We start from the raw sequence: 27,582 nt of genomic DNA, 5'->3' as shown, positions 1-27,582 counted from the left end.
GATAGACCAGGCTAACCTTGAACTCACAGAGATCCACCTGCCTCTGCCTGGGATTAAAGGTGTGCGCCACCACGCCTGGCTGTCTCCTCTCTTTTTTAAAAAATATTTTATTATTTTTATTTTATGTGTATGAGTGTATTGCCTATGTGTATGTGAGTGCACCTGTGTCATGCAATGCTACTGAGATCAGAAGAGGGCTTCGGATTCCCCCAGAACTGGAGTTAAGGACAGTTCGTAGCCGCCATGTGGGTTCTGGGAATCGAATCCGGGTCCTCTGAAAGAGCAGTCAGTGCTCTTAACCACTGAGCCATCTCTCCAGCCACCCCCTTTTGCTTTTTGTTTTGAGTCAGAGTTCACTAAGTTGTTCACACTGACCTTCAACTCACTCTGTAGCCCAGGCAGGTCTTGAACTTACGATCTTCCTGCCTTAGTAACTGGGATCACAGGTCTGTGCTACTAGGCTCACCAGTGCCACCAGTGGTTTATGACCAAGGACTTTACTTATCCCTGTTGCTGGAAAAAAATCTGAGATTCTTTCAATAAAAAAAGTAATTATGCCAGGCGTGGTGGTGCATGTCTTTAATCCCAGCACTCAGGTGGCAGAGGCAGGCAGATCTCTGTGAGTTCGAGGCCAGCCTCGTCTCCATAGCAAATCCAGGCCAGCTAGGGCTGCAGGGAGACCCTGTCTCAAAAAAAAAAAAAAAAAGTAATTACTCAAACAAAACAAAACCTGGAAGCCTCACCAATTTCTGCTTTTCCTTTACAGATTAACACTGCTTTACTCAACCACCATTTTCCTGGCCAGAGAAGCCTTCCGCAGAGCTTGCCTGAGTGGGAGTGCCCAGCGGAACTGGAGTCAAACTCTTAACCTCCTGTGGCTAACGTGAGTTGTATTTGGGCAGATGACAAGTTTCAGGAAAGCAAGTATAGAGGGTGTTGTAAGTGAAATGGCAGTTCCTGCCTAGAGTTAACTGTCTCAGACTAGGTTTTGCAGCATTTTTCTGGGTCTAGGTATAGGGCAGGAATCATAGAAAGACTTGAGTTAGAGAAGCTTCCTGGTTTGTTTTCTCTCTGGGTTTCGAGAACTGGGAGAAGGTTCTTGGTGGGTCTTCTGGCCTCCTGCTCCATTGTTTTTATTCCTAATCTTTTTGCCCTTTTTTAAACAAAATTTATTTTATATGGTTGTGTGAGTGCCTGCCTGCCTGTATGTATGTGTACTGTGTGCATGTGTGCCTGGTTGCCCTTGGAGGCCAGAAGAGGGTGTTAGATAGCTTGGAACTAGAGTTACAGGCAGTTGTGAGCTGCCAGGTGGGTGCTAGAAACCAAACTAAAGTCCTCTGCAAGAGGAGTAAATGCTCTTAACTGCTGAATCATCCCTCCAGCACCCATCTTTGGAGCTTTTAACAACTACTTAGTATTTCTAAAAAGTCTTTTAAGGGTTTCACTACACCTTTCTTTAATTTTGTTATGTGATTTCAGTTCTGAGCTTTTTAGAATGTTCTTTAAGACCAAGTTTGTCTGCTGAAAATTATAATGGCTTTTCTGCAGCTAGATGCCTGCAGGGAGGCTGGTGGTAGATGTTGTTTCCCAATGCTGCCCTTGCATAATTCTTTATTGCCTCACAGAAATGACTGTCAGAAGGGCTGGCAAGTGTTCATTTTATCAGAAAATGACTGTGAACTGCATATTCACAACTAAGTGCTCTATGTTACACACATGAAATGGATGCTGTATCATAGACTCTTGGTTAATTGGGGCACAAGGACCAGCTGTATAACATCTTTCAGTCATTCTGAACACAGGCAACAGACTTTTTTTGGGGGGGAGGGGGTTCCTAACTGACTTAGTATAACCCAGTAGATAGGAGTATAGACTTTGCAGTTAGATCAGGATTGGGTCCACTTCTGTTCATGACATTGGTCAAATTACCAGTCCTTGTCAGCCTCAGCTTCCTCAGCTTCTAAATGGGGACAGTACTGAGGATCTTTGTGAGGTGTCAGTGAGACAAAGGCCTTTACTTATAGTGCCAGGCACACAGTGATGCCCGCATTACCTGCCAACAGCTGCTTATTGTGGTAATTGTTTTATTATGACTATTTTTTCTGTTGAATATTACTGTTTTTACTGTATTTTCATACTTTTTTAAAAAACTTAGTGTATTAAGAAAAATATTTTCTATTCTTCTAGAGTTCCCCTGGGTGTGTTTTGGTCCTTATTCTTGGGCTGGATCTGGTTGCAGTTGCTTGAGGTGCCTGATCCAAATGTGGTTGCCAACTATGGAACTGGAGTTGTGCTGTTTGGTGTCTCAGCAGTGGTGGAACTTCTAGGAGAGCCTTTCTGGGTCTTGGCACAATCATACATGTTCGTTAAGCTCAAGGTCAGTGTACCTCTTGTGAATAGGAAATGTGAACAATCAGGAAAAGTGTGGCATTTTAAAATGCATTTATGGGAGAGAATGACTGTTCCAGATTTGAATGTACAAAACTAATTGGAAAAAGATGACATGATAAGTTCATTACTTGAAATTTGTCAGATGGGCATTGGTAAAGTTTGTCCCTTCCAGTTGGGGCATAGTGGTGAATTCCTATAATCTCAGCACTCCGGGGAGTGAGGCAGGGGGATGGTAAATTCAAGGCTAGCCTAGTTGTCATACAGAGATATTACCTAAAAAAAAAAAAATGTGGGGTGGTGCATGCCTTTAATCCCAGCACTTTGGAGGCAGAGGCATGTGGATCTCTGTGAGTTCAAGGCAGCCTGGTCTACATAGTGAGTTCTAGGCCAGCTGGAGCTACAGGGAAACCCTGTCTCAAAAAGACCAAAAGAAAAATTGGAGGTGCTGGGGAGGTGGCTCAGTCATCAAAGTGCTTACTGTATAAGAATGAGGCTCTGAGCTCAGATCCCAGCACCCACGTTTAAAGCCAGGCCTTTAATCCCAACAGAGTTAGGAGGATCCCAGGGCTCCCTGTCCAGCAGCCTAGCTGAAACAGTAAGTTCCAGGTGCAGTGAGAGATTGTCTCAAACAGTCAGGTAGAGAAGGGGAAGACCCCTGGCCTTGTTCTCCGGCCTCCGCATGCCCATGCTTATGTACCTACACAGACATGAGCATGTACACATACATATATCATACATACAAACCCAGAGGGGGAAAATGTTTACCTCTGCTCTATTATAAATGGAAAACAGGTTTTGTGGGTTTTTTTTTTTTTTTTGGTTTTTTTGAGACAGGGTCTCCCTGTAGCCCCAGCTGTCCTGGAACTCCCTATGTAGACCAGGCTGGCCTTTAACTCACGGAGATCTGCCTGCCTCTGCTTCCCAAGTGCTGGGATTAAAGGCATGCGCCACCACACCCAGCAGGTTTTGTATTTTTTAAAAAAATATTTTATTATTTTATGTATATTAGTGTATTGTCTGCATGTGTGTAAATGCACCTGTGTCGTGCAGTGCCAGTGGAGGTTAGAAGTGGGTGTCAGATCCCTTGGAAAGGAGTTATGGATGGTTGTTAGCTGCCATGTGGGTTCTGGGAATCAAATCTGGGACCTCTGCAAGAGAGGCTAGTGCTCTTAACTGCTGAGCTATCTCTCCAGCCCTGAAAAACAGGTTTTGTAATAAGGAAGCTAAGAGTTTGAATAAAAATTTAGGAGCTCTAAGCTGGGCATGGTGGCTCACGCCCTTAGTTCCAGCAGTTGGGAGGCAGAGGCAGGTGGATTTCTATGAGTTCAAGGCCAGCCTGGTCTACATAGTGAGTTCCAGGTCAGCTGGGGCTACAGGGAGACCCTGTCTCAAAAATACCAAAAAAAAAAAAAATTTAGGAGAGCTATAAAGCACTTCAGGTTTTTTGAGTGATCCTATTTGGTTGATGCTAATGTCAATGTTTCGTTTCTTCTTTTAAAAGATACATTATTTAATGCATATTAGCACATACATATTTATGTGTATGTATATATAAATCTTATGGCATAATATACCGAAGATGTATGCCACACACGTATCCCGTGAAACAGAACATTGCTGTTGATGCTTAGGTCCAGCCCTGACCCATCTCCACTGCCCAGGGTAACCACCACACTGAGTTTTCTATCTGTCATTCCTTTTCGTCTTTCCTTTTTGATCATGTTGCACCTTTGCCTCTGTTTGCAGGTAATTGCGGAGAGCATGGCAGTCATCCTCAGGAGTGTCCTGACAGCTTTTCTGGTGCTGTGGTTGCCTCACTGGGGTCTGTTCATTTTCTCTCTGGCTCAGGTAAGAGTCATGGCTTTTGCTTTCTATATAATGTGCATTTTTCTGTTTTTCCTTCTTGTTCCCACTACTGTGTGTTTTATATTCACAGTATTTGTGCATGTGGGAAAAGTTGGAAACTCCAGATTGCTAGCCTTGCCACCACTTCTCCAGCTGTCATATCCATCCTGTTCTACACACACCACTGCTCCTCAGGGACCTGGGGAGGGCCACGTATTTTCCACTTTGTAAACATCAAAAATGGCATTTAGACATTCTGTGGGAAGACTGATTGTTGATTGTCTAACAGTCTTATGAGGAGAAAAAAAATAGGGGGTGGGGTGGGAATCAAATTGTATGTGAATTATTTTCCCTGCATTTCAATCAGTTGTTTGAAGAATAGGAGGAAACTCTGCCAAGCCTGTTTTAAACTTAGATGGAAATCTCACATAGTTCAGAGAAAATGAATCAAGTCAGAGCAAGTGCGTTTTCAGCAAATTTATCCTTATTTCTATTTTATATTCTAACTCTCATTCATAGTTCAGCTCTACTAAAAATATAATTAGAGAACAGTGGTTTTTTTTTTTAATGGAACCTAACATCATATATTTTGTGGACATTTTATAATAAAAAGCAGTTTGTAGGCTTTATTTTTGTTTCTTTTGTTTTGTTTTGTTGAGACAGGGCCTTGTCAGGTTGGCCTTGAGCTCCTGATTCTCTTGCCTCAGCCCTCCAAGATAGGGAATTATAGGCAGCTACCACTATGCCTGGCTCTGGTTTGTAACTGGTTATTTTTTGCCATATTTCATTGGCTCTATAGCTACAGTTTTTATCATATCGTTGCTTTTATGCATTCTCTCTAGTAGGGTAAAAGGGCCACAGAGACATCCAGTATGGCAACTGTTCTGAGGAAAAGCACTTGCTGTTTTCTGAGTTTCTGATGTCATGGCTCCCACCCATGGATACATCACAGGTCATTTATGTGTTTCTTTACCATAAGACTTTTTTTTTTTTTTTTTTGTCTTTTTGAGACAGGGTCTCCTAGCTGTCCTGGAACTCACTGTGTAGACCAGGTTGGCCTTGAACTCTCAGAGATCTGCCTGCCTCTGCCTCCCAAGTGCTGGGACTACAGGCATGGGCCACCACGCCCGGCTTTTACCATAAGACTTTTAAGAGCTCTTCTCTCATACAATCACTGTCAAGTGTCTGTGCGAGAGCATTAAGAGCCAGCAACACCTTATAGGAGCAAGTACCCCTCTCAGGGCACTGAGGTTCCCCTTTGTCATACTTGCTTCTAAGCTCATCCTTAAACTGGCCATAAAGCTCACTCCAGAATAAATAAATAATTCTTATAACTCAACAATAAAAGGACAAACCACTCAGTTTTTAAAAAATGAGCAAAGGATTTGAATAGTGTATTAGTTACTTTCCTGTTACTGTGATAAGCACCATGACTGAGGCAATTTATAGAAGGACAAGTTTATTTGGCTTACGGTTCAGAGGGTTAGAGTCCATAATGGTGGGAGGCATGGTGGCAGAAGTGGCTGGAGCAGAAAGCCAAGAGATCACATCGTCAAGCAGGCACAGGACACAGAGAAAAACTGTAAATCTGGCAAGGGTTAAGAACTCTCAAAGCCTGTCCCCAGTGATGTGCTTCCTTCAACAAGACCACACCTCTGAAAACTCCCCAAAACAGGGCTACCAAATGTAGACAAAATGTCCAAATACTTGGAGCCTATGGGGGAACCTCCTCATTCAAACCACCACAAATAGACACTTTTCCAAAGAAGTATACAAATAAATGGTCAATAAGGACATGAAAAAATCTTCAACATCAATAATTATTAGGGAAATGCAAATTAAAACCATAGTGGGTACCACTTCATAGGGCATCTTTATTTTTTTAAGATAGAGGATAACAAGTATGGATAAGGTTATAGAGAAACTGAAACTCTGGTTCATTGCTAGTAGGCACATAAAATGTGGCTGCCATGGAAAACAGTATAACAGTCCTATAAAAGTTAAACATGTGTCATATGACCCAGCATTTCTACTTCTAAGTTTATACACCAAAGAGAATTGAAAACAGATTCAATAAAAACTTGTATGTGAGTGTTCATAATACTATTCACAATGGCCAAAAGGTATATACATAACCAAATGCCCATCAACTAGTGAATTAGACAAACAAAAATTTGGCGTATCCATACAGTGGAATATTATTCAGTTATAAAAATTGCTGGGCATAATGGCACACACTTGTAATTGCAGCACTGGAAGCAGAGGCAGGAGAATAGGTGCATGTTTGAGGCCACCTAGTTTATATAGTGAGTTCTAGTCCACCTAGAGGTTCATGATAAAAAACAGTCTTAAAATTTTTTTTGATACATACTACAATGTAGATAAACCTTGAAAACATTATCAGACACAATAGTCTACACATTGTATGATTTCATTAATGTATAGTGCCCAGGTAGGCAGGTCCACAGAGACAGCAGATTAGTGGTTGTTGCTAAGTGATGGGGGAATGGGCAGTAATTGCTTAATGGGTACAGAGTTTCCTTTTGGGGTGATAAAAATATTCTGGAATTAGATAGTGGTGATGTGGTGATGATTGCACAACAATGTGAATGTGCTAAAAGCTACTGAATCATTTAGTTAAAATGATGACCTTTTTTATGTGAATTTTTCCTCAGTGAAGAAGTGTGGGAGGGTCCTGTGGTTGTGGTACCCTGCCTTCGGATTACCTATAGGTTGTCATCCGTTTCCCCAAAACTCTGCTCAACAGAAAAATGAGAGGTCGAGAAGGGTACATATCACAGGGGACATTGGCATTGGGTGGTGTGGCTCAGTGCCACGCTGCTGTTCTCTAAGGGCTTGCAGCCTGAATGAAGAAGGCTGGTGGATGGTGGGCTCCATCCTTAGGCATGGTAGAGAGTATAGATTAAACCCGCTATACCAGTTACTTTTCTGTTGCTGTGATAAAACACTATGACCAGCATGGAGGCGGATCTCTATGAGTTCAAGACCAGCCTGGTCTACATAGCGAGTTCCAGGACAGCTGGGGCTCCAGGGAGACCCTGTCTCAAAAATGCCAAAAAACCAAAACAACACTATGACCAAGGAAGCTTATAGAAGGAAGCGTTTATTTAGGCTTACAGTTCCAGAGGGATCAGAGTCTATGATGGCAGGGACGCATGGAGTCAGAGATACCTGGAACAGAAAGCTGAGTGCTAACATCTTCAGCCACTCCCAGGAAGCACAAAAAGCAAAAGTAGAAGTGGGGTGGGGCAAGGCTATGAACTCTCAAAGTTCCCCCAGTGACATGCTTCCTCCAGCTAGGCCATACCTCCTAAAGGTTCCATGACCCTCCTAAAACAGCATCTCCAATTGACCAAGTGCTCAAATTCTTGAGCCAATGGGGGACACTTCTCATTCAAATCCTCACATCTGCCAAACCACAACTCTTTCTCCCTGCCATATGCCTTTTGACAGCAGTAGCCTTGGGATGGACAAGTTGAAAGGGACCTGGAGGTCCCAGTCTTCGAGCTAGTATTCATGGCTGCTCTCAGCAGGAACAGGGAAGGGAGCTTGTGAAAAGGGGCCCTTTTGGATACTCTACCCCAACCTGCAAACAAAAGCTGGACTGCTGCTCTTGGCCAGAAGCCATTCTTTAGTTCTAGATGGGTGGAGGGTGAGGTGGGCCCTCCTATGATACCACCTTTTCCTCCCCAGCTTGGAGTAGCTGTTGCCCTGCCCATGCACTGGGTGGAGATGGGAGAGCCTGTAGCTCAGTTCTGCTTTGTAATCATGAATGTCACAGGTTCCGGGGTTTATGGAAAATCTGGTCCTAGATGGTGGCAAATTCCTGGCTATCAACACAATCAGAGCACACCTGGTCCTACAGTATGCTGAGTGGGTAGTGAGAGCTGCTCCTATGGCCAATACAATCTTGTGAGAACTTATTTGACATTGTAGCAGTTGGGCTAGTGGCTATCTGCCATGGCAGTTATGTTTTCCAGCCAAGAGAAGGGTTTGGAGCCTGTGCATGGGGTTGCTGCAGTAGAGCTGGGTGTGAGAGAGTGGTGTGCGGTGCCTTAGAAAGTCTAGTTAATTAACAGTTCCCTCCCTCCCGCCCTTGTTTTTTGTTTTTTTTTTTTTTTTGGTTTTTTTGTAACAGGGTTTCACTGTGTAGCCCCGGCTGGCCTGGAACTCACTATGTAGACCAGGTTGGCCTGAAACTCACAGAGATCCACCTGCCTCTGCCTCCTGAGTGCTGGGATTAAAGGTGTGTGCTACCATGCCTGACAAGACAGCCCTATTTCATGATTGACCTTTGAGATCACATTTATAAGCCTGTTGTAATTATGCCTATACTAAAACAGTTGAATTTCAACCATTATTGTCTTGTTTCAGCTTTTTTATACTGCAGTTCTGGTGCTCTGCTACGTTACATATTTCACAAAAGTACTGCGTTCCCCAGAATTAACCAAGCAACAAACTCTTCCTGTTTCCAGAATAACAGATCTGTTACCTAATATTACTAGAAGCAGAGTGAGTAATGCATTTTGTCTCTTACTGTTTTATTCACAGTTGATGGTTATCCTTGGGTTAAACAAACTGCAATTGGCTTATTGTTATCATAAAAAAGATAATTTTGTCCATCATATTTATTGAGTGCCTGCCACATGCCAGGTCAGGAATTCCAAATCTTAGCACTGGTAACATTTTGGGCAGGGAATTCTTTGTTGTAGGGATTGGTGTATACATATAGAATGTTTAGCATCCATGGCCTCCAGATACCAGTAGCAATTCCCCCTACCAGTGCAGTACCTAGCAACCTCTCCAGACACTGCCACATGTCCTCAGAGGCCAAACCACCCTCAGTTGAGAGAAACTGTGCTGGGCCTATGAACACTCACATACCTCACTGAATGTTTACAAAATTCTGAGAGGCTGGCATTGTTACTATTTGTATTTTAGAGTTGAGGAGCTAAGGCTAAGCAAGTGAGTACTTGTCCAAGGTGAGGGTAGAGTGAAGACAGGAGCTCAGATGCCTGTGTCCACTCTTGGCTCTGTCTTTTCCTTTTGCCTTTTCCTGGGGTTGACTTCTGACATGGCAGTCCAGAGTTCTGAGAAGGAAGGGATAATCATCACTGGTTTTTCCTTTTTCTTTCCTGACTTTGAAAACTTTTAAAATTATTTGTATGTTTGGGGGTAGTGCACATTAATATGTGTGCCAGTGGAGGCCTGGAACAGAAGGTACAGGTGGTTGAATGATGGGAATTGAACTCAAGTCCTCTGCAAGAACAGTGTGTGCTCTTAACTGTGCTTTTTTTTTTTTTTTTTTTTTTTAAATGTGTGAGTGTTTTGCCTGTATGGATGCCAGTACACCATGTGTATGCAGTACCTGTAAAGAGAGTGTTGGATCCCCTGGAACTGGAGTTACATATAGTTGTTAGCTGCCATGTAGGTGCTGGGAACCAAACCTAGGTTCTCTGCAAGAGCAACCAATGCTCTTAGCTGCTGAGCCCTATTTCCAGCTCCCCTTCCTGACTTTTTTGAGACACAGTCTTGCTACATATCCCAGGCTGGCTTCAAGCCGTCAGTCCTCCCACCTCAGCCTCTCCAGTGCTGGCTTCATGGATGTGTGCCATAGTGCCTGCCTCAGTGTTTTGTTTTGTTTTTAAATCTTGGTTTGAGGCCAGCATTTCATGTGACCACTTTCCTATTCAGACCACTGAGGATGTTAGGTACTGGTGGGTGGAGGGATGCAGAACCTTGTTCTCTTCAATTCCTTCACTCTCAGGCCATTTGCCTTGTATTTCCTAGCTCTGGTGGGTCAGTGCTACTGCCCGGCCCAGAGCAAGGTCCTATGAGATAAATGCTATTGTCTCCATTTTACAGATGAGAGGACTGACGTTCAGAGGAGTTAAGTGACTAACTCCAAACCGTAAAGTTTGTTTTGGACCCACTTCCCTATAATTGCTTTCTGTGGACCAATTTTGGTCTGTGTGGTTAACCAGTTTTCCAAAGGAAATTGGCTTATTTATTGCTCATGGTAGTTATTTGTTTACTTTTAAAGATTGGGAAGTTTCAGGTAGAACAATTATTCAGGCTTATTATTTTTAAAAGGGGAAAGAGAAGAGTCCCAGTTCAGTGTGTGACTTTACCATGGACAGCATGCCTGAATGGCTCCTTGGGGCAGCTTTCTGTACCAGGCTCCCTGTGTGATGTGAAACTGGTCTAAGAATCACATTCAAAATAAATTTGACCAAATTATGAGGTTTCTCTTGCTAGTCTTCTAAAATTCCATTTTCTTTACAGACATTTATTTAGACTTGTAATATGTTACCTCAAATAATGACTGGCTTTTATATTCTTTGGCACTTAGGAGTAATCTGAAATAGCCTCTGATATTTAAATAAAGCTGAGGAAATCGCCACAGCAAGCATGTCTTCAGCATGAATCTGTGTTGACTACATTGTGGTAAAGTGATCAGCTGTGTACTCAGCTAACCACACTGCAAGACTGTGCATCTAGTGTCATCAGAATAGAAGCACAGAGGATAGACTGGTGAATTCTGTCTGGGAGCATTTAGGAAGCACATGGGTGGACAGAAGTGAACTCTGTATGTGTGGTGGGATTTGGGACCACAGGAAGAAAGATGTGCTCAGCCTGTTCTATGCCCCTCACTGTGTTGAGATTGAGAATATGGAGATAACTGAGGTACTTAAATTGGACAGATGGGAAGACAGAGAGGAAGCAGAGGGTGTGCAGAGGTTATAAAGGGAGGCCAATGTGACCAGCTTGGCTTGTACCAGGTAGTAGCTCTCAGGGTGAGAAAGTTTGAGCTTCATTTGGGAGCAGTGGAACTTAATGAAAGTTTCGTTTTGGTTTGGTTTTTCAGCTTGTTTTAGAGTAGTGAGAGATTTATTCCTGAAATGTTTACTTCAAATAAAATTAAAAATACTTTTTTTTGGGGGGGTCTTTTTGAGACAGGGTCTCCCTGTAGCCCCAGCTGTCCTGGAACTCACTATGTGGACCAGGCTGGCCTTGAATTCACAGAGATCTGCCTGCCTCTGCCTCCTGAGTACTGGGATTAAAGACATGTGCCACCACGCCTTGTCAAAAATACATTTGTTCTTTGACAATTTCACATATGTATATAATGCTTACTGACCACTCTTACCCTTGCCTTCTCTCAGCTCCCTGCAACCCCTGTCCAACCCCCTCTTTCCTACAGTCTTTTTCTCATGTTCATGTCTGTTCATTTTATTTTGTGACATGCTGAGTCTGTGTGACTGGGTTTGGAGCTGTCTCTTAGAGTCTGGTGAGCTCAGCAGTGGGCACAGCTGAAGACAGCCTTTCCTTTTTCTCAGTTGAGGATGGCCTTGGACTTCTGATTATCTTGTCTCTACTTCCTGAGTGCTGGGATTACAGGCAGGAGCCACTCAGCCATCTGAAAGGTTTTGAGAGTGTGTTATGGAAGAGCTTTATAACATCTTTTCTCATTCAATTTCATACCAGCTCCACGAAGTAGGCCCTTTTCCTTGAACCCTCATGCCTCAGCCTTTGAGTCCTGTTACCACAGGACTTAATCTCATAAGGTCGAACTTATCTCTTTTGTTGATGAGAAAACGAAGACTTAGAAGTTTCCCATCTTGCTCCTGGCTTTTGGGCTAAGTCAAGAAACAATTTGAACCCCAGTCTTCAAGCTTGACTCCAAAGCCTAAACCTATAATGAAAAAGATGGGCTAGAGAAAAAGTTAAATGTGAAAAATCTCGATGGGAAGCTGTGGCAATATTCCAGATAAGAGCTGATAAGGACAGTCATGAAGTAGTTGGAAATGGGAGGATGGGCAAGGCTAGGGCAGAGTCAATGGCCTGGAGTGACTGGGATACTAGAAGCAAAGGGAAAGGAAAGAGTGCTATATGGGGTGGTAGAGGTGATGGAGGGCAGGGGTAGGGCTGTTGGCCCCAGGCTGCTCAGTGACTTGTCAGTCTAGGAAGGATACAGCTGATCAGATCATCCTGAGTCAGAAGTTTGGGAAGTGAAGTGTGACTCAGCAGGATGAGGACTCTGAGGTCCAATTCTAGGCCTTTCCTGGAGTTACTGCCTATCACCTTTCATCTTCCAAGCCTCAGTGTCTCCATCAACACAGTGAGGCTATGAGATTCCAGAGAAATTTATGTCTGGCTTAGACCAGCTCAGAAGTACCAACTCAGCTTTGTTAAATAGTTCTCTTTCATCATTCTGGATTTGAGTGACAAATCCATTCTAAACAGAATGGTAAGTCCCCAGAATTTGCTTCCTGTTTTCTATCACTTAGCAGACTGAGAATCCTAGCCTGAGTGGACTTCTTCCCAACGTGTTCTTAATGGACACTTTGGCTATAGTGAGCATTGTGGTCATTCTTTCAGAACTACAGACTCATTTACCTGAAGGCGTTAGAAGAAAGGAGTCCTTGAACACGAACTTTCAGATAGATTCAGTGTCATTTCACTTTCCGGAAAAACTTTGTCTTTTGAGAACTCTGTCTTTTGTCCAAACAGTCACTATCTGTTAGCAAGTAGGCTTCAACAAGAGCCTCACAGGGTCCTGCATGGTGGCATACACCTAATCCCAGTGCTTGGGAGGCCAAGGAGGGAGGATGGCTTCAAGTTTGAGGCCAGTCTGGGCTACATAAGACCTTGTTTCTGAAAAGAAAAAGAACAAACCTAAGACCCCCATGGGCAGACTTCAACTTTTCATTCCCTTTGAAGAGCACAGGTGCTGCAGCACCAATCCTGAGGACCATGATTCCTTGGGTGGGCCAGGAGCATTGGTGAGAGGAGGTGCTGTGTCCTGACTTCCCCAGAGCTGGCTATGAGCCCTCTGTGTCAGGAGATGAGTGGTCCACAGTGCCCTCTAGTGGTGTTGTCTGGTACCCTTTGTTCTAGAGAAAGGAAATGGCCTGTTTTAAACATATTGTGGCCTACTTTCCTTTTCCCTGAGGAAGATTTACTCCAGGGCTAGAACTAACTTGGCATCTATGCGGGAGTTCACTGATGCCCTGAAGGCAGCATAGTTTGGAAAGATTCAGGCCTGACCTCTTAATATCTAAAAGTTCAGAACCCAGAGGAGAGAAGGGAGGCTGCAAGGACCTTGCTTTCTAGGAGGTGCTCTAGGCTTGCCCTGTCTAAAGTGGTAGTCCAGCTCCCAGCCACATGACTGTAGAGCACTTTGGAATAATTGATTTGAAATGAACTGTAAGTGCAGGAAACATACTGGATTTCACACGTTAGAATGAAAAAAAATGTGAAGTGCTGTTCATATTTATAGTCATTACAAGATGAAAGAACAATATTTTGGGTCAAATATATTAAAATTGGGAAGCTGGACATGTTAGTGTGCCTGTGATCCCATCACTTGGTAGGTACAGGCAGGAGGATCAGGAATTCAAGGTCATCCTCAGCTATATAGCATGTTCAAGAGTTCAAGGCTGCATGGACTACCTGAGACCCTACCTAGAAAGAAAAAAGAGAGAGAGGGGGCTGGGTACACTCATTTGATAGAGTTTTTGCCTAACATACACAAAGCTCTGAGTCCAATCCCCAACACCATATAAAGCAGGTATGGTAGTGCAGGACTGTAATCCTAGCATTTGGGAGGTGTAGGCAAAAGGATAAGGAGCAAGGCCAGGCTGTCACAGTGGCTCAGTGGGTAATGCATTCCATCCCTGGAAGCCATGTAAAGGTAGAAGTAGAGAACTGACTCCGCACAGTTGTCCTCTGACCGCCACACATGTGCTATGCATATTATGCACACACCAACAATAATAAAATTTTGTTTTAATTAGCAAGGTATGGTGGCTCATGTGTGTAATCTCAGCACTCAGGAGACTGAGGCCAGAGGATCATGAACACAAGGCCAGCCTGGGTTATGTAGTATGATGGCTAATATCAACTATCAACCTAGGATCTAGAATCACCTAGAAGACAAACCTCTGGGTGTGTCTGTGAGGGAGTTTCTAGATTAGGTTTATTGAGGTGGGAAGGCTCACCCTAAATGCGGGTGGAACTATCCCATGGGTTGGGGTCCTGAACTAAATCAAAAGGAGAAAGTGAGCTGGGCATGAGAATTCATTGCTCTTCACTTTTCAACTGAGGATGCAATGTCACCAGCTGTGTCTTGCCTTCCCCTCCTTAGAACTGGGAGCCAAAATAAAGCTTTCCTTCCTTAAGTTGCTTATGTCAGGTATTTTGTCACAGCAATGAGAAAAAATAACTAATATACATAGTGAATTGAGGCTGTCCTGTGCTGCATAGATAGATCCTGCCTTGAAAAAAAACTTATTTTACCTGTTTTTCCTGTTCACTGTGGCTGTTAGAAAACTTAATATTGGGGCTGGAGAGATGGCTCAGAGGTTAAGAGCACTGACCGCTCTTGCAGAGGACCCAGGCTCGATTCCCAGCACCCACATGGCAGCTACGAACTGTCCTTAACTCCAGTTCCAGGGGAATCTGACACCCTCTTCTGACCTCTGCAGCATTTCATGACATGGGTGCATTCACATACATGCAGGCAATACACTCATATACATAAAATAAAAATAATAAATAAAAAATATTTAAAATAAAAAAAAGAAAATGTAATATTACATTTCTACTGGGTACATCACTCTACCATCTAAACTGAACATCTGAGATCCTTGTGTGACAGAAACGAGTCCCTATGGATAACTAATTGAGGGAGACTCTTCCACTTTACATTTTCTGGCTAACTGTCTGGCTTTGAAACTACCTGTCTCTTAGAGGTTGACCTCTGCCTTACCTAAGTGTTTGCTTCCTCTTTACCCTCTTTTTGTCTTTAGGAAGTGGCTAGTTTGAGATTCCGTGGCGATTTCAAAACAACCATATCAAAGTCAGTTTGTTTTCTCCTTTCACCTGTCATACCAATTCTGAGTGGCTTGCCTGACCTGGGAAGGCTGTGAGCATACCTCATGACTTTGTGCAAAAGGGTCCTACATGGCTGAACATAGCATTAAGATAAGGAGTGCAAGGAGCAGGTTTGTCTTGCAGCTTGACAGCTTCAGGCATTATTTAACAAAAGGAGCTGACTGAGCTGTTTTAGAAATGGTCAATGTACTGCTGGGCCTCCAAAGAGACAGCAGCAATTCTTTAGGGGTCTTTCTGTATGACTTTCCAACTTTGGAAGTCAGCTTTCTGTTACTATGACAGAAATGCCTGAGATAAATTATAAAGATAATTTTGTTTAGTTTTTATTTTTGTTTGGAGACTGTCTCACTCTATAGTCCAGCTGGCCTCAAACTCACTTTGTAGTAGCTTAGGATGGCCTTGAATTCATGGCAGTCCTCCAGTCTCAGCCTCCTCAGTGTTGGGATTATAGATGTGAGCTACCATTTATGGTGGGGAAATGTGTTTATTTGAGGTTTCTGGGTTTGTTTGGTTTTGTTTGTTTGTTTTTGAGATAAGGCCCACTTTGTAGTCCAGGCTGACCTGTAACTCCCTTTGTAGCCTAAAATGATGTTGAACTCAGAATCTTCCTGCTTCAACCCTCTCAATGTGGGTTTACAGGCATGCCCATCCAGAAAAGGTTTCAGAGGTCTCCATCCATTATCAGTTGGCCCTGATTCTTTGGCCTGTGTTGAGGTAGCACATCATGGCAGAAGTACATGACTGAGCAGAACAGATTTCCTACTCGTTAGAAAGGGAAAGAGGAAGGAGAAAGGGCTGTGATTCCACTGTCCCCTCCCAGTACACCCCAGAGACTTAAGTACTTCTCACTAGGTACCACCTCTTAAAGGTTTTAGCACCTGGGACCAAGCTTTCAACATATGATCTTTGGGGACATTCAGGATCCAAACTCCAACTGTCATATGGATGCTTTTTAAAAATGTCTTGTGTGCTTAGTATTAAGGATTCGGTGGGGACTATTCAGGTTGGGGCTTATGGGACAGAATTGAATTTGCCTCTAAACCCTGAAATGCCTGGAAATCTTGTTTGTTTGTTTGTCTGTCTGTTTTGTGTTTTGTTTCTCTTCTAGACTTTTGTCAATTGGGAAGAGGCTAAATTGACGTGGAGTTTTTTCAAACAGTCTTTCTTGAAACAGATTTTGACAGAAGGTAAGTAAAGTAAAAGGTCACATTGAGCAGTCAGGAAATCATAGGAGAAGCAAAGGAATTTCACAGGACTGTTGATTCCAGCCTACTTGTCTGGAGCCCCTTGGCAGAGACCCTCAGAAATGTGTTGGTTTGTTATTTTGTTTTAAAAACAAATATTTATTTTAGTTGAACCAATATTTATTTAGTTGATGCTTTACTTAAGTTTTCTAGTTTAACTTTCTCCACTGCCTTATAAAACATATTTTCTTCCTCTATTAGGGATGAAGAAACTGAGAGTTATGCTTTAGAATCCTATAGGAATGAGGACAGCTTAAGTGGAATCTAAGTCTTTGGGTTTTTTGTTTTGTTTTGTTTTGTTTTTTTGTTTTTGTCTTTTTGAGACAGGGTCTCCCTGTAGTCCCAGCTGGCCTGGAACTCACTTTGTAGACCAGGCTGGCCTTGAACTCACAGAGATCCACCTGCCTCTGCCTTCCTGAGTGCTGCGACTAAAGGTATGCACCACCATACCCAGCTCAGGATCCTAAGTCTTTATTAGTAAGCTTTCTGTTACTATGACAGAATACTTCAGATAATCAGTGTTAAAGGAAGAGAGGTTTATTCTGGCTAACTGGGTCAGAGGTTTCAGTTCATGGTCACTTAGCACACTACTTTGGGCCTGAACAGCACAGTAGATCATGGTGCTTGTACATGTTCAAGGAGGCTTGTGGGACATAGACAGGGAGGCCCAGAGTTTTACTATATCCTTTAAGCGCTTGCTTCAGTTACCTGACTTCCTTCCACTAGGCCATACCTGCTAAAGGCCTCCATCTCTCATGGCACCATGGGCTAGGGCCCAAACCTTCAACACATAGCCCTTTGGGGGGCACTTCAGACCCAAATTGTAGCAAAGTCTAACTGGAAATGTCCATAGTGTATCATTTAAATAAATTCATTGTAATAGATATGATAGTCAATGACAGAAGTTTTGAAAAATAAAGAAAATTCTATAATTTCATTATCTTATCCTTTTTGTACATTTTTCTTATCCTTTTTATGAACTGTCTTTTGTGTATATAAGGTAGCAAGCATGTATATTGTTCTACTCCCATCTTTCTTAAAGATGAATAAGAAACAGGCCATGGCCTCGAGGAGCTCATTCTGCCACCATTATGTGGTAACTCTTCCCAGGCTGTGGGGCTGCACTTGAAGATGTTAGTCAGCACAAATCTCTTGAGCACCCCATTTCTTGGAGCTCTGCTAAGAAACCAAAGAGAAAGACACAGATGAGTGAGAGGGGTCTCCTTCCCTAAGGGAGCTTACACATGTGAAGAAGAGCCTTTTTCTACCCAGGGAATGGATGGAGATCTTCCAGAAGGCGTTAGACAGACTCCCAGAGTTAGATTTGAGTATTGGTGGAGGCTCCAGAGCCTTGTCAGCCCTAGGGAGCTCTCTTCCCAAAGTCATGGGACATTTCTCATCTCAAATCCGTTATGCTAGAGTATCTGACCTCCTCTAAAACTTGGAACAGTCAAATTCACTATTAACATTTGAGGGGTTTCCCCATTTTTTATTGCTATTAATACTGGTTTTAAAATTATCTTCGTTTTTAATTTGGCTTGGAGACCACAACCTCAGCATGCCTTGAATTATTATGATGAGATTATTTGAAATCAGTGTTAGGAGAGTCAACTGGGTTTTAACTGGTTGTCTGATGTTTCTCTGAAAATACTTGTCAACTGGAACCAGGCATGGTGGCACACACCTGCAATCTGAGTGTTCAGGAAGTTACGGCAGGAGAGTCTTAAGTTCAAGTTCAGCCTCAAATTTAAAACAAAACAAAACAAAACAAAAAAACAGATCAAGAGACTAAAGGGGAGAGAGACAGAATGAGACAGACAGAGAGAAAATGAGGTTATCTATTGAAAAATTTGATAGGTGGGAAGAGAAAAGGAAACAAATACATCTTACATTTGAAATGCTGATTATTTTGCTTTTTTTTTTTTATAGGCGAGCGATATGTGATGACATTTTTGAATGTGTTAAATTTTGGTGATCAGGGTAAGATGAAATTTTGCAGTATTTTAATTAAAGATGGATAATGTTAATACATACTAGGTCTTTGTGAATATATACAGCATACTGATGATGCCCTCTGATGTGACTTGAGTGGCAGGTCTTATTGGGGACCTCGCCCTTTATCTTGTTTCCTACAAACCTGTAGTGCACTTAAATACATGCAAGCTTATTTTAAGGAGTGGCATTCTAGGAGAGAAGAAAAGATAGCTCACCATCAAAGTCACAAAGATCTACCCCCAGTTGTATGCTGTATTAGTTATTTTTTTGTTGCTGTGATAAAATATTATGACTAAAAACAGCTTGTAGAAGAAAGAGTTTATTTTGGCTTACAGTTCCAAAGGGGGAGGCATGGCAACTGGTGACCAGAGCAAGGAAACTGGGAAATCACATCTACAACTAAAACCACAAAGCAGAGAGTGTGACCTAGAGTGGGGTGAGGCTATAAACTCTCAAAGTCAGCCTCTAGTGACATACTTCCTCCAACAAGGCTGCACCTCCCCATAACCTCCCTATAAACAGCACCACCAAGTAGGGACCAGGGATTCAAATACTTGAGTCTATGAAGAGACAGTTCTCATTACAGACCACCACAGGTGCCTTAATAGGTCTCTCAGGGTGTTTTTCTCATATGGTTTTTTGTTTTGTTTTGTTTTGTTTTGTTTTTTGTCTTTTTGAAGCAGGGTCTCCTTGTAGCCCTAGCTGTCCTGTAACTCACTATGTAGACCAGGCTGGCCTTGAACTCACAGAGATCCGCCTGCCTCTGCCTCCTAAGTGCTGGGACTACAGGTGTGCATCACCATGCCTGGCTCTCATATGTATTTTTAAAAGTTTTATTATTTTTATTTTATGTATATGAGTGTATTACTTGCATGTATGTAAGTGCACCTTTGTTGTGCAGTACCCACAGAGGTCAGAAGAGGGTGTTGGTTTTCCCTGGAACTGGAGTTATGGATGGTTGTTAGCTGCCATGTGGGTGCTGGGAACTGAGCTTGGATCATCTGTAAGAGCAGCCAGTGCTCTTAATCACTGAGCCATCTTTCCAGCCCTGGCTTTTATATTTTTTAAGTATCTTTGTTGTTTGTTTGTTTGGTTGGTTGTTTTTTTTGAGACAGGCTCTCCTGTAGCCTTAGCTGGCCTAGAACTGGCTATGTAAGACCAGGTTAACCTCAGTCTCACAGAGATCCTCGTTGACTCTGCCTCCCAAGTGCTGGAACTAGATGCATGACCACACCTAGCTCCAAAGCATCTTTTATTTTGACTATGTCAATGGTAGTATCCTGGTTGCAATATTATACTATAGTTTTTGTAGGATGCTACCATCTGGGGAAAGTGAATAAAGGGTGTATAGATGGCTCTATCATTTCTTCAAAATATGTGACTCTACAGTTTATCTGAAATTTAAAAAATTTTGACTGGGGAAGTAGTTCAATTAGTAGAGTGTTTTCCTAGCACACACAAAGCCCTGAGTTTGATCCCTAGCACAACATAAACCAGGTGTGGTGGTATGTGCCTGTAATCCCAGCACTTAGGAGGTAAAAGCAGAGGACTGGAAGTTCAAGGTTATCCTTGGCTTTATGGAGTTCAAGGGGATGAACTACATGAGGTCCTGTTTTTAAAAAAATTTTAATTAGTCAGGCATGGTGGCACATGCCTGTAATCCCAGCTCTTGGGAGGCAGAGGCAGGCAGATCTCTGTGAGTTCAAGGCCAGCCTGGTCTACATAGTGAGTTCCAGGCCAGTTGGGGCTACAGGGAGACCCTGTCTCAAAAAGATCCCAAATCCTTTTTTTTTTTAATTTAAATTAAACATTAAATTAGAAAAATAATTTTAATACAGTGTTGTTAAAATAAGAACTAATGGGGCTGGAGAGATGGCTCAGCGGTTAAGAATACTGGCTGTTCTTGCAGAAGACCCAGGTTTGAATCCCAGCACCCACATGGCAGCTAATAACTGTCTATAACTCCAGTTCCAGGGGATCCAACAGCCTCTTCTGTCCTCCGTGGATATTGCACAACACAGGTGCACTTACCTACATGCAGACAATACACACATACACATGAAATAAAAATAAATAAAATATTAAAGAAAAGAACTAACGTGATTTTTGGTTTTCCCTTTCTGTTTTTTAGGTGTATATGATATAGTGAATAATCTTGGGTCCCTTGTGGCCAGGTTGATTTTCCAGCCAATAGAGGAGAGTTTTTATATATTCTTTGCTAAGGTGCTGGAGAGGGAAAAGGATTCCACGCTTCAGAAGCAGGTAGTGTTAGCGCCCATGTCATCATCTCCCTGGTGAATAGAAAGAACTGTGGGGTGGTCTGTTTTCCTTCCAATTTATCTGAAATTTCCTTCTAGACTTCCTCCCCCTCCTGTTTTATTTTTTTAATCAGTCTTGCACCCCAGGGTGGCTTTGAACTCACTATGTAGTCAAGGCAGATCTCGAACTTCTGAATCTTCCCTGCTCCTTGAGTGCTGGAATTACAGGTATATACCACTACACATGGCGTATGTGGTGGTAGGGATCAGATTTAAGGCCTCATGCATGTTAGGCAGACACTCTATCAACTGAGCTATCCTCTCTATCCCCAGCTCTGCATGACCTTACTCTTGATCCAGCCCTTTTAGAACTATCAATAACTGTCTCCAGTGCATTAGAGATGTCCTCCCATAGCCTTGTCCTGTGTATAAGAATATGTCTTCCACTCTCAGAGTCTCTAGAGCAGAGGATGCTGAGGTTGGAACAAGGCCAACTTGGGCATGGGGAAGAAGGAATGTGGTCCCTAGGCTTCACTCACCACAGTTTAACTTTTATACAGACTGTGCTATGCACAGGGCTATATCTTGACCCTGAAAATGTATGTACTGTGGTGAATCAATACAGAAGAGATTTTAATCCAGGAGTATTTGTAGAAATTACTTTTTCTAGCCAGGTATGGTAGTGCACACCTTTAGTTCCAGCACTTGGGAGGCAGAGGCAGGTGGATCTCTATGAGTTCAAGGCCAGCCTGGTCTACATGGTGAGTTCCAGGACAGCTGGGACTACAGGGAGACCCTGTCTCAAAAAGACCAAAAAAAAAAAAAAAAAAAAAAAAAAAAAAAGAAGAAGAAGAAAAAAAAGAAATTACTTTTTCTAAAACCACTGAAAATTCTGAATTATCTTTTAAAAAAAAATTTTGTGATTGAAGAGATGGCCCAGCAGTCAAGAATACTGGCTGCTTTTGCAGAGGTTGCAGGTTCAACTCCCAGCACCCATATGGTGGCTCACAACTGTCCATAACTCTAATTCTAGGGAATCTGATGCCCTCTTCTGGCCTCCATAGACATTGCATGGATGGGTGCACTTACATACCCAGGTGCCCATGTTTGCACATGTGGAGGCCAGAGCAGGACATCAGGGGTCTTCCTCTGTCACTCTGCCTTATTTCCTTTAGACAGGGTCTCTTACTGAACCAGATGCTCACCCTTTTGGCTAAACTTGATGACCAGCAAGATCTTTGGATCTGCCCATCTCCACCTCCCAATTCTGGGGTTATAGGCATATGCAGCTATGCCCAGCTTTTTTCTGTTTGTTTTTACATTGGTGCTAGGATTTGAATGCAAGTCCTCAAGTGCTTGTGCTTGCAGATCAAGCACTCTTACCCATTGAGCCACCTCCCCAGTCCCCTCTGACCTATCTTACAATGAAAAGCAAGCTAGGTCCACTTTTTACATGTCTTAGAAGATATTTTACAAAATACAGTTTGTGCCCAGTATCTGAAAATGAGATAATCTGATTCCCAGTCTGATTTAGGAATATTTTCCAAAGTATGCATTGACAATAACATCAGAATTTTGTGCCGTTGGTCAGAAGCAAAGATCTGGCTAGCATAGGTGAAAATCTGCTAAGGATAAAATGATATTTGAGATGATAATGTAGCAAAAATGAGTTGAGGGGACTGGCTCAGCCATTAAGAGCACCGGCTGCTCCTCCAGAAAACCTGGGTTTGATTCCCAGTACCTACATGGCGACTAACAACTGTCTGTCACTCCAGTTCCAGGGATCTGACACCCTCTACTGGCTTCCATGGGCTTTGCATGGCATGACATGGGTGCCTTACATACATGTAGGTAAGACACTCATACACATAAAATTTAAAAAATAAGCAGGGTGTGGTGGCGCACGCCTTTGATCCCAGCACTCAGGAGGCAGAGGCAGGCGGATCTCTGTGAGTTCAAGGCCACCCTGGTCTACATAGTGAGTTCCAGGACAGCTGGGGCTACAGAGAGACCCTGTCTCAAAAAGACCAAAAAAAAATTTTTTTTTAAATATTATTTTTTTTATCTTATTTGTATGAGTGTATCACCTGCATGTATATGAGTGTACCCATGTCGTGCAGTGCTGCAGAGGTCAGAAGAGAGCTTTGGATTCCCCTGGAACTGGAGTTAAAGACGGTTCGTAGCTACCATGTGGGTGCTGGGAGTCAAACCTGGGTCCTCTGCAAGAACAGTCAGTGCTCTTAACCGCTGAGCCATCTCTCCAGCCCTGATAAATATTTTATTAATATTATTTATTTACTTATTTTTGGTCTTTTTGAAGCCGGATCTCCCTGTAGCCCCACCTGTCCTGGAACTGACTATGTAGACCAGGCTAGCCTTGAACTCACAGAGATCTGCCGGCCTCTGCCTCCCAAGTGTTGGATTTAAAGGCATGCGCCACCACGCCCAGCTAAATAAATTTTTTTTAAAAAGAAAATGAGTTGAAAATTAAGCCTCCCCCTTGCTACCTAAGGAGACATGAATTATTTCTCCCCTTCATTCACTGATTATCATCAAAACAAATATAGGCTACAGAAAAGAGAGAGGCTTTCACTGGAAGAGTGAGCTGTGTAACAGTGCAGGATGTAGGCCTGCATGAGGGTGCCCTTCAACTTTGATTTGGCTGACTTCTTTTCCTTTCCCCCTGGCCCAGGAGGATATTGCTGTGGCTGCTGCCGTTTTGGAGTCCCTTCTCAAGCTGGCCTTGCTGGTCGGCCTGACCATCACTGTTTTTGGCTTTGCCTATTCTCAGCTGGCTCTGGACATCTATGGAGGGGCCATGCTTAGCTCAGGATCAGGTATGTGCTAGACTCTGTGTTGGATTTATCTAATTTCTGAACAGAAATAGAGTCAAGAACTTTAGATTATACACATACACAGTTGAATTCTGTGTCACAGCAGGGAGAATTGTTGGGTAGCTGGGGCAATGGGACTGTTCCCTCTCTCTCTCAATTTATGTTTGGGGTGTTGTCAGAGCTTGCACTGGGGCGACCAGTTTTTCAGTCTTACTTGAAGAAGTTGCAAATCCTCTCTACCATGGACTTTCCTCTCAGACCTAAAATGTATTTTGCCAAGTATTTGCCTGTGTTTCCTCTGTGTGAGGGAGAAAGGCAGAGAGCAGGCTGTAATGAGCCTCCACTTGGTACTAAACACATCTGAAGATAGTAAATGCCATGTAAATCTCAAAACCTGATGCATCAAACCCTCTGAAGGAAAACACAGAGCTGTTAGCTGAGAATAAAATTGATCTTGGTAAATAAAATGGTATGTTTAATCCACTGACTCTTAGTTTTTGAAGGAGAAAAGTGTGGTATTGTCTAACATTGAAATATTGCCCAGACTGCTAAGAATCTCATGGCACTTGCTAGTCCTTGGGGACTTCACCAGTTTCAAAATGTGCTGGGCTGAGCTGGGCAGGGTGGTGCAGGCCTTTAGTCCCAACACTTGGGAGGCAGAGGCAGGCAGATCTCTGTGAGTTCAAGGCCAGCCTGGTCTCCATAGTGAGTTCCTGGACAGTTGGGGCTACAGGGAGACCCTGTCTCAAAAAAAAAAAAAAATGCCCAAAATGTGCTGGGCTCTAGGGTGGTCATCCATTTGTAATTTTCATCCTGGGATTAGCAGAGATGTTTTTACTTCCTCAGATCACTAGTCAAGAACCTGAAAGATTCTCCCTGCTGCCCCATCCCAACATGAAAGTCTTGGTCAATACCATTTTACAGCACCATGTTTCAGTTGCCACTACAAGGGCACTGGGACTTTGATATTGGAGAAAAAGGGGCAAGTTTCTACACCAGATCAAGGATCATTCAATTTGGGGAAACACTTGCTGTGAAGCCAATGATGTGGTTTGCAGTGCCCTGGGGTGTATGCCTTGAGCTGTACATTTCCATCAGCAACTCCAGGAAGGCCTCATTAAGAAGCCATTAGTAAATTTATGTCCAGACTTTGAGGACTTGACTGTTTCATACTGGCTCTGCCCCCTCCAAAACTGTCACCAAGAGACAAGGGAAAGCCTCTACCTTAACACAACCACAGGATATTGCCAAAGTGGGGTTGTTCTATCATTATAGTGTTTACCTGGTAGAGTAATTAATCATAAAGATTTAAATTAACTACTGTCTTTGTGATGTCCTTTTATTTGGCTGAGGTGCTGATGGAATTGAGCACTGATAATAGATTTTATCAATTAAAAGAGTCAGAGTTAAGTTGTAATGCCTTGTGATTCCTTATAATTTTAAAGTCAGAAAGGTGCCCTCTCAGTCTCATCTTCAGAGAGCAGGATCTGAGAATGGGCCTGTTTCTCAGGAACTTAAGTATGACATGTGAGGTGTAGTATGCCACTCAGAGTCTTCGGGATCTTTGGGTTCTCTTGCCTGGCCCCAGGCCTTGGTCTCAGTGTCCCGTCAGGGTCTCTCTGCATTATCTTCACCTTTTACTTTTGACCAGACTTCTACTCTGTAAGGCAAGTGTGCCTTGTGGGTAGTCTCAGTGTCTCTGCACGGGGTGCCTGCCAGATCTACCCTCAACATTTCTCCTTTCCTCGCCCAAACCAGTTTTCTCCAACTAGTACTGTGTATCTAGATGCCTTTCCTGTGTCAGGAAACATTTATACCACTGTTGTCCCTGGCTCACCACAACAAGCTTTCCTGATCACTTAAGTACTTCACAAAGTTGACTTTGCCTAGAAAGGATTCCTGGATTAAGCAGAGAAGAATATCATCCTTCCATGGCTCAGCCCTGTCACTTGATTTACTTACTTACTTCTGCATGTATTGGTTATTTGGGAGCTAGGGATTGAACCTAGGACTTTGCAAATGCTAAGCAAACACTCTTACCACTCTCAGCCTCAGCTCCATTACTTTGTGTGTGTGCGTGTGTGTGTGTGTGTGTGTGTGTGTGTGTGTGTGTGGTGCTGGAGATCAAACTCAGGGCCTTGTCACATCAGACAAGTGCTCTCCATTGAGCTACATCCCCAGCTGTAGTATTGTTCTTAAAAAGAATTTCAGGTCAGTGAAATTATACAGCGTATACAATTTTGTCTAGCTTCTGCTTTTTTTTTTTTTTGGTCTTTTTGAGACAGGGTGTCCCTGTAGCTCCAGCTGTCCTGGAACTCACTATGTAGACCAGCCTTGAACTCACAGAGATCCGCCTGTCTCTGCCTCCTAAGTGCTGGGATTAGAGGTATGTGCCACCACGCCCAGCTTTGTCTAGCTTCTTTAATATGAAGTTTTTTGTTTTGTTTTGTTTTTGTTGGTTTTTTGAGACAGAGTTTCTGTCCAGCACGAACTGGCTTGAAACTCTCTATATAGACCAAACTGGCCTTGAACTCACAGAGCTAGATCCACCTACCTCTGCCTCCTGAGTGCTTGGACTAAAGGTGTATGCCACCACATCCAGCCCTTAATATAAAGATTTATATTATTTATTCATACATGGATTAGTTTTTTTTTCTTTTCTTGCAAAGAAGTATTCCTCTGAATGAATGGCCCATAGTTTATCCTTCTGCTGCTGGTCAGTTTTGGCTATTATGAATAAAATCACTATGAGTTTTTTTGGGAACATGTACATTCATTTCTGTTGACTGTATGCCTAGGGTGGGATTGCTGGGTCATAGGTTGGATGATCATTTTTTTTTTATTAGAAATTGCTTGTTCAAGCCAGCATGGTGGCACACACTATTAATCTCAGCACTCAGGAGGCAGGGCTGGGTGGATCTCTGCGAGTCCGAGGGCAGCCTGCTCTATATAGAGTTCCAGGCCAGTTAGGGCTACATAAAGAAACAATCTCAAGAAGCAACAACTGTAAAAGAAATTGCTTGTCCAGCAGGCTTGGTGTTACATGCTTGCAATCTCAGGGCTCAGGAAGTGAAACCAGGAGGATCAGGAATTCAAGGTCATCTTTTGCTACATAGCAAGTTTGAGGTCATCCATGCCTACATGAGGCCTCTGAAAAGAGGAGGATCAATCCCATGGTAAGACCCCAATTCTCTGGTTTGCAAAGTTTTGTTGTTACTGTTTTTGGTTTTTTTGAGACAGGGTCTCATTATAGCTCTAGCTGGCCGGGAACTGGCTATGTAGACCAGGCTGGCCTTGATCATGGAGAGCCTAATGCCTCTGCCGCCTGAATGCTGAGATTAAAAGGCATGTGCCACCACACTTGGTGCAAAGTTTAGTTTTGTTTTTTAAATTACGTGCGTGTGTGTGTGTGTGTGTGTGTGTGTGTGTGTGTGTCACCACAATCATGTGTGGAGGTCAGAAATCAATTTGAGAAAGCCAGTTCTCCCATTCCACACTGTGGGTACCAGGGATCAAACTTAGGTCATCAGGCTTGGCAGCAAGCACCTTTACCCACTGAGCCATTTCACTGGCCCTGGTCAGCAAAGCTTTTTAAAACTCATTGGTACTTACAGAACTGTATATCTTTTGTTTTAGGAGAAAGTACTTCTGGGGGCTCTGGTTTTCTATGGACTGTGAATGTTCTGTCTTAGTAGTTTCCTACTGGTCCTAACTTGGACTATTTTCAAAGGTTTCTTTTTCAACCTATCAATTGAGATTCCCTTAATACATAGGGCCACTAGTGTTTTCAGTATTCAAACTAGCAAGCCTTACCTCCATGTTGACTGAAATGTGCTTGCTGGCCAGATAAGTTTTTAGTTGTTGAGCAAAGAGTCCTCATTTATTCATTACTGTCCTTTTGTTGGTTTTTTTAAAATTATTTATTTAATAACCATATAATTAGAAGAAGCATTTCATTACAACAGCATTGACATATTCAATAACAATTTCCAGAGCTAAGTTGCATCTCTTTCAAAATTGGCTCTAAATTTTTAGGTTTACAGTTGAATTGATACAGTTATACAATATTGTACTCAGTATAAACCCTATAAGACA

General features: G+C 42.9%; 1 protein-coding gene across 3 annotated transcripts in view; it reads left to right on the top strand.

Annotated features, from left to right (window-relative positions):
- The window catches only part of Rft1 (RFT1 homolog), a 58,782-nt gene that overhangs the window by 6,504 nt on the left and 24,696 nt on the right, over positions 1-27,582 (top strand). For all 3 annotated transcript variants that reach the window (XM_029555398.1, XM_029555399.1, XM_008851818.3), the window contains exons 3-10: positions 767-883; positions 2,188-2,377; positions 4,138-4,239; positions 8,632-8,769; positions 16,265-16,343; positions 18,330-18,380; positions 20,527-20,657; positions 23,346-23,490. In XM_029555398.1, coding sequence (XP_029411258.1) covers positions 767-883; positions 2,188-2,377; positions 4,138-4,239; positions 8,632-8,769; positions 16,265-16,343; positions 18,330-18,380; positions 20,527-20,657; positions 23,346-23,490 — 953 coding nt within the window. The remainder of the gene's footprint in view (positions 1-766; positions 884-2,187; positions 2,378-4,137; positions 4,240-8,631; positions 8,770-16,264; positions 16,344-18,329; positions 18,381-20,526; positions 20,658-23,345; positions 23,491-27,582) is intronic.

This window comes from Nannospalax galili, unplaced genomic scaffold (assembly GCF_000622305.1).
Source record: "Nannospalax galili isolate Female #2095 unplaced genomic scaffold, S.galili_v1.0 scaffold485, whole genome shotgun sequence".
NCBI lineage: Eukaryota > Metazoa > Chordata > Mammalia > Rodentia > Spalacidae > Nannospalax > Nannospalax galili.
Note: the sequence above shows the minus strand (reverse complement) of the source record. Positions and strands in the feature narration are given on the sequence as shown.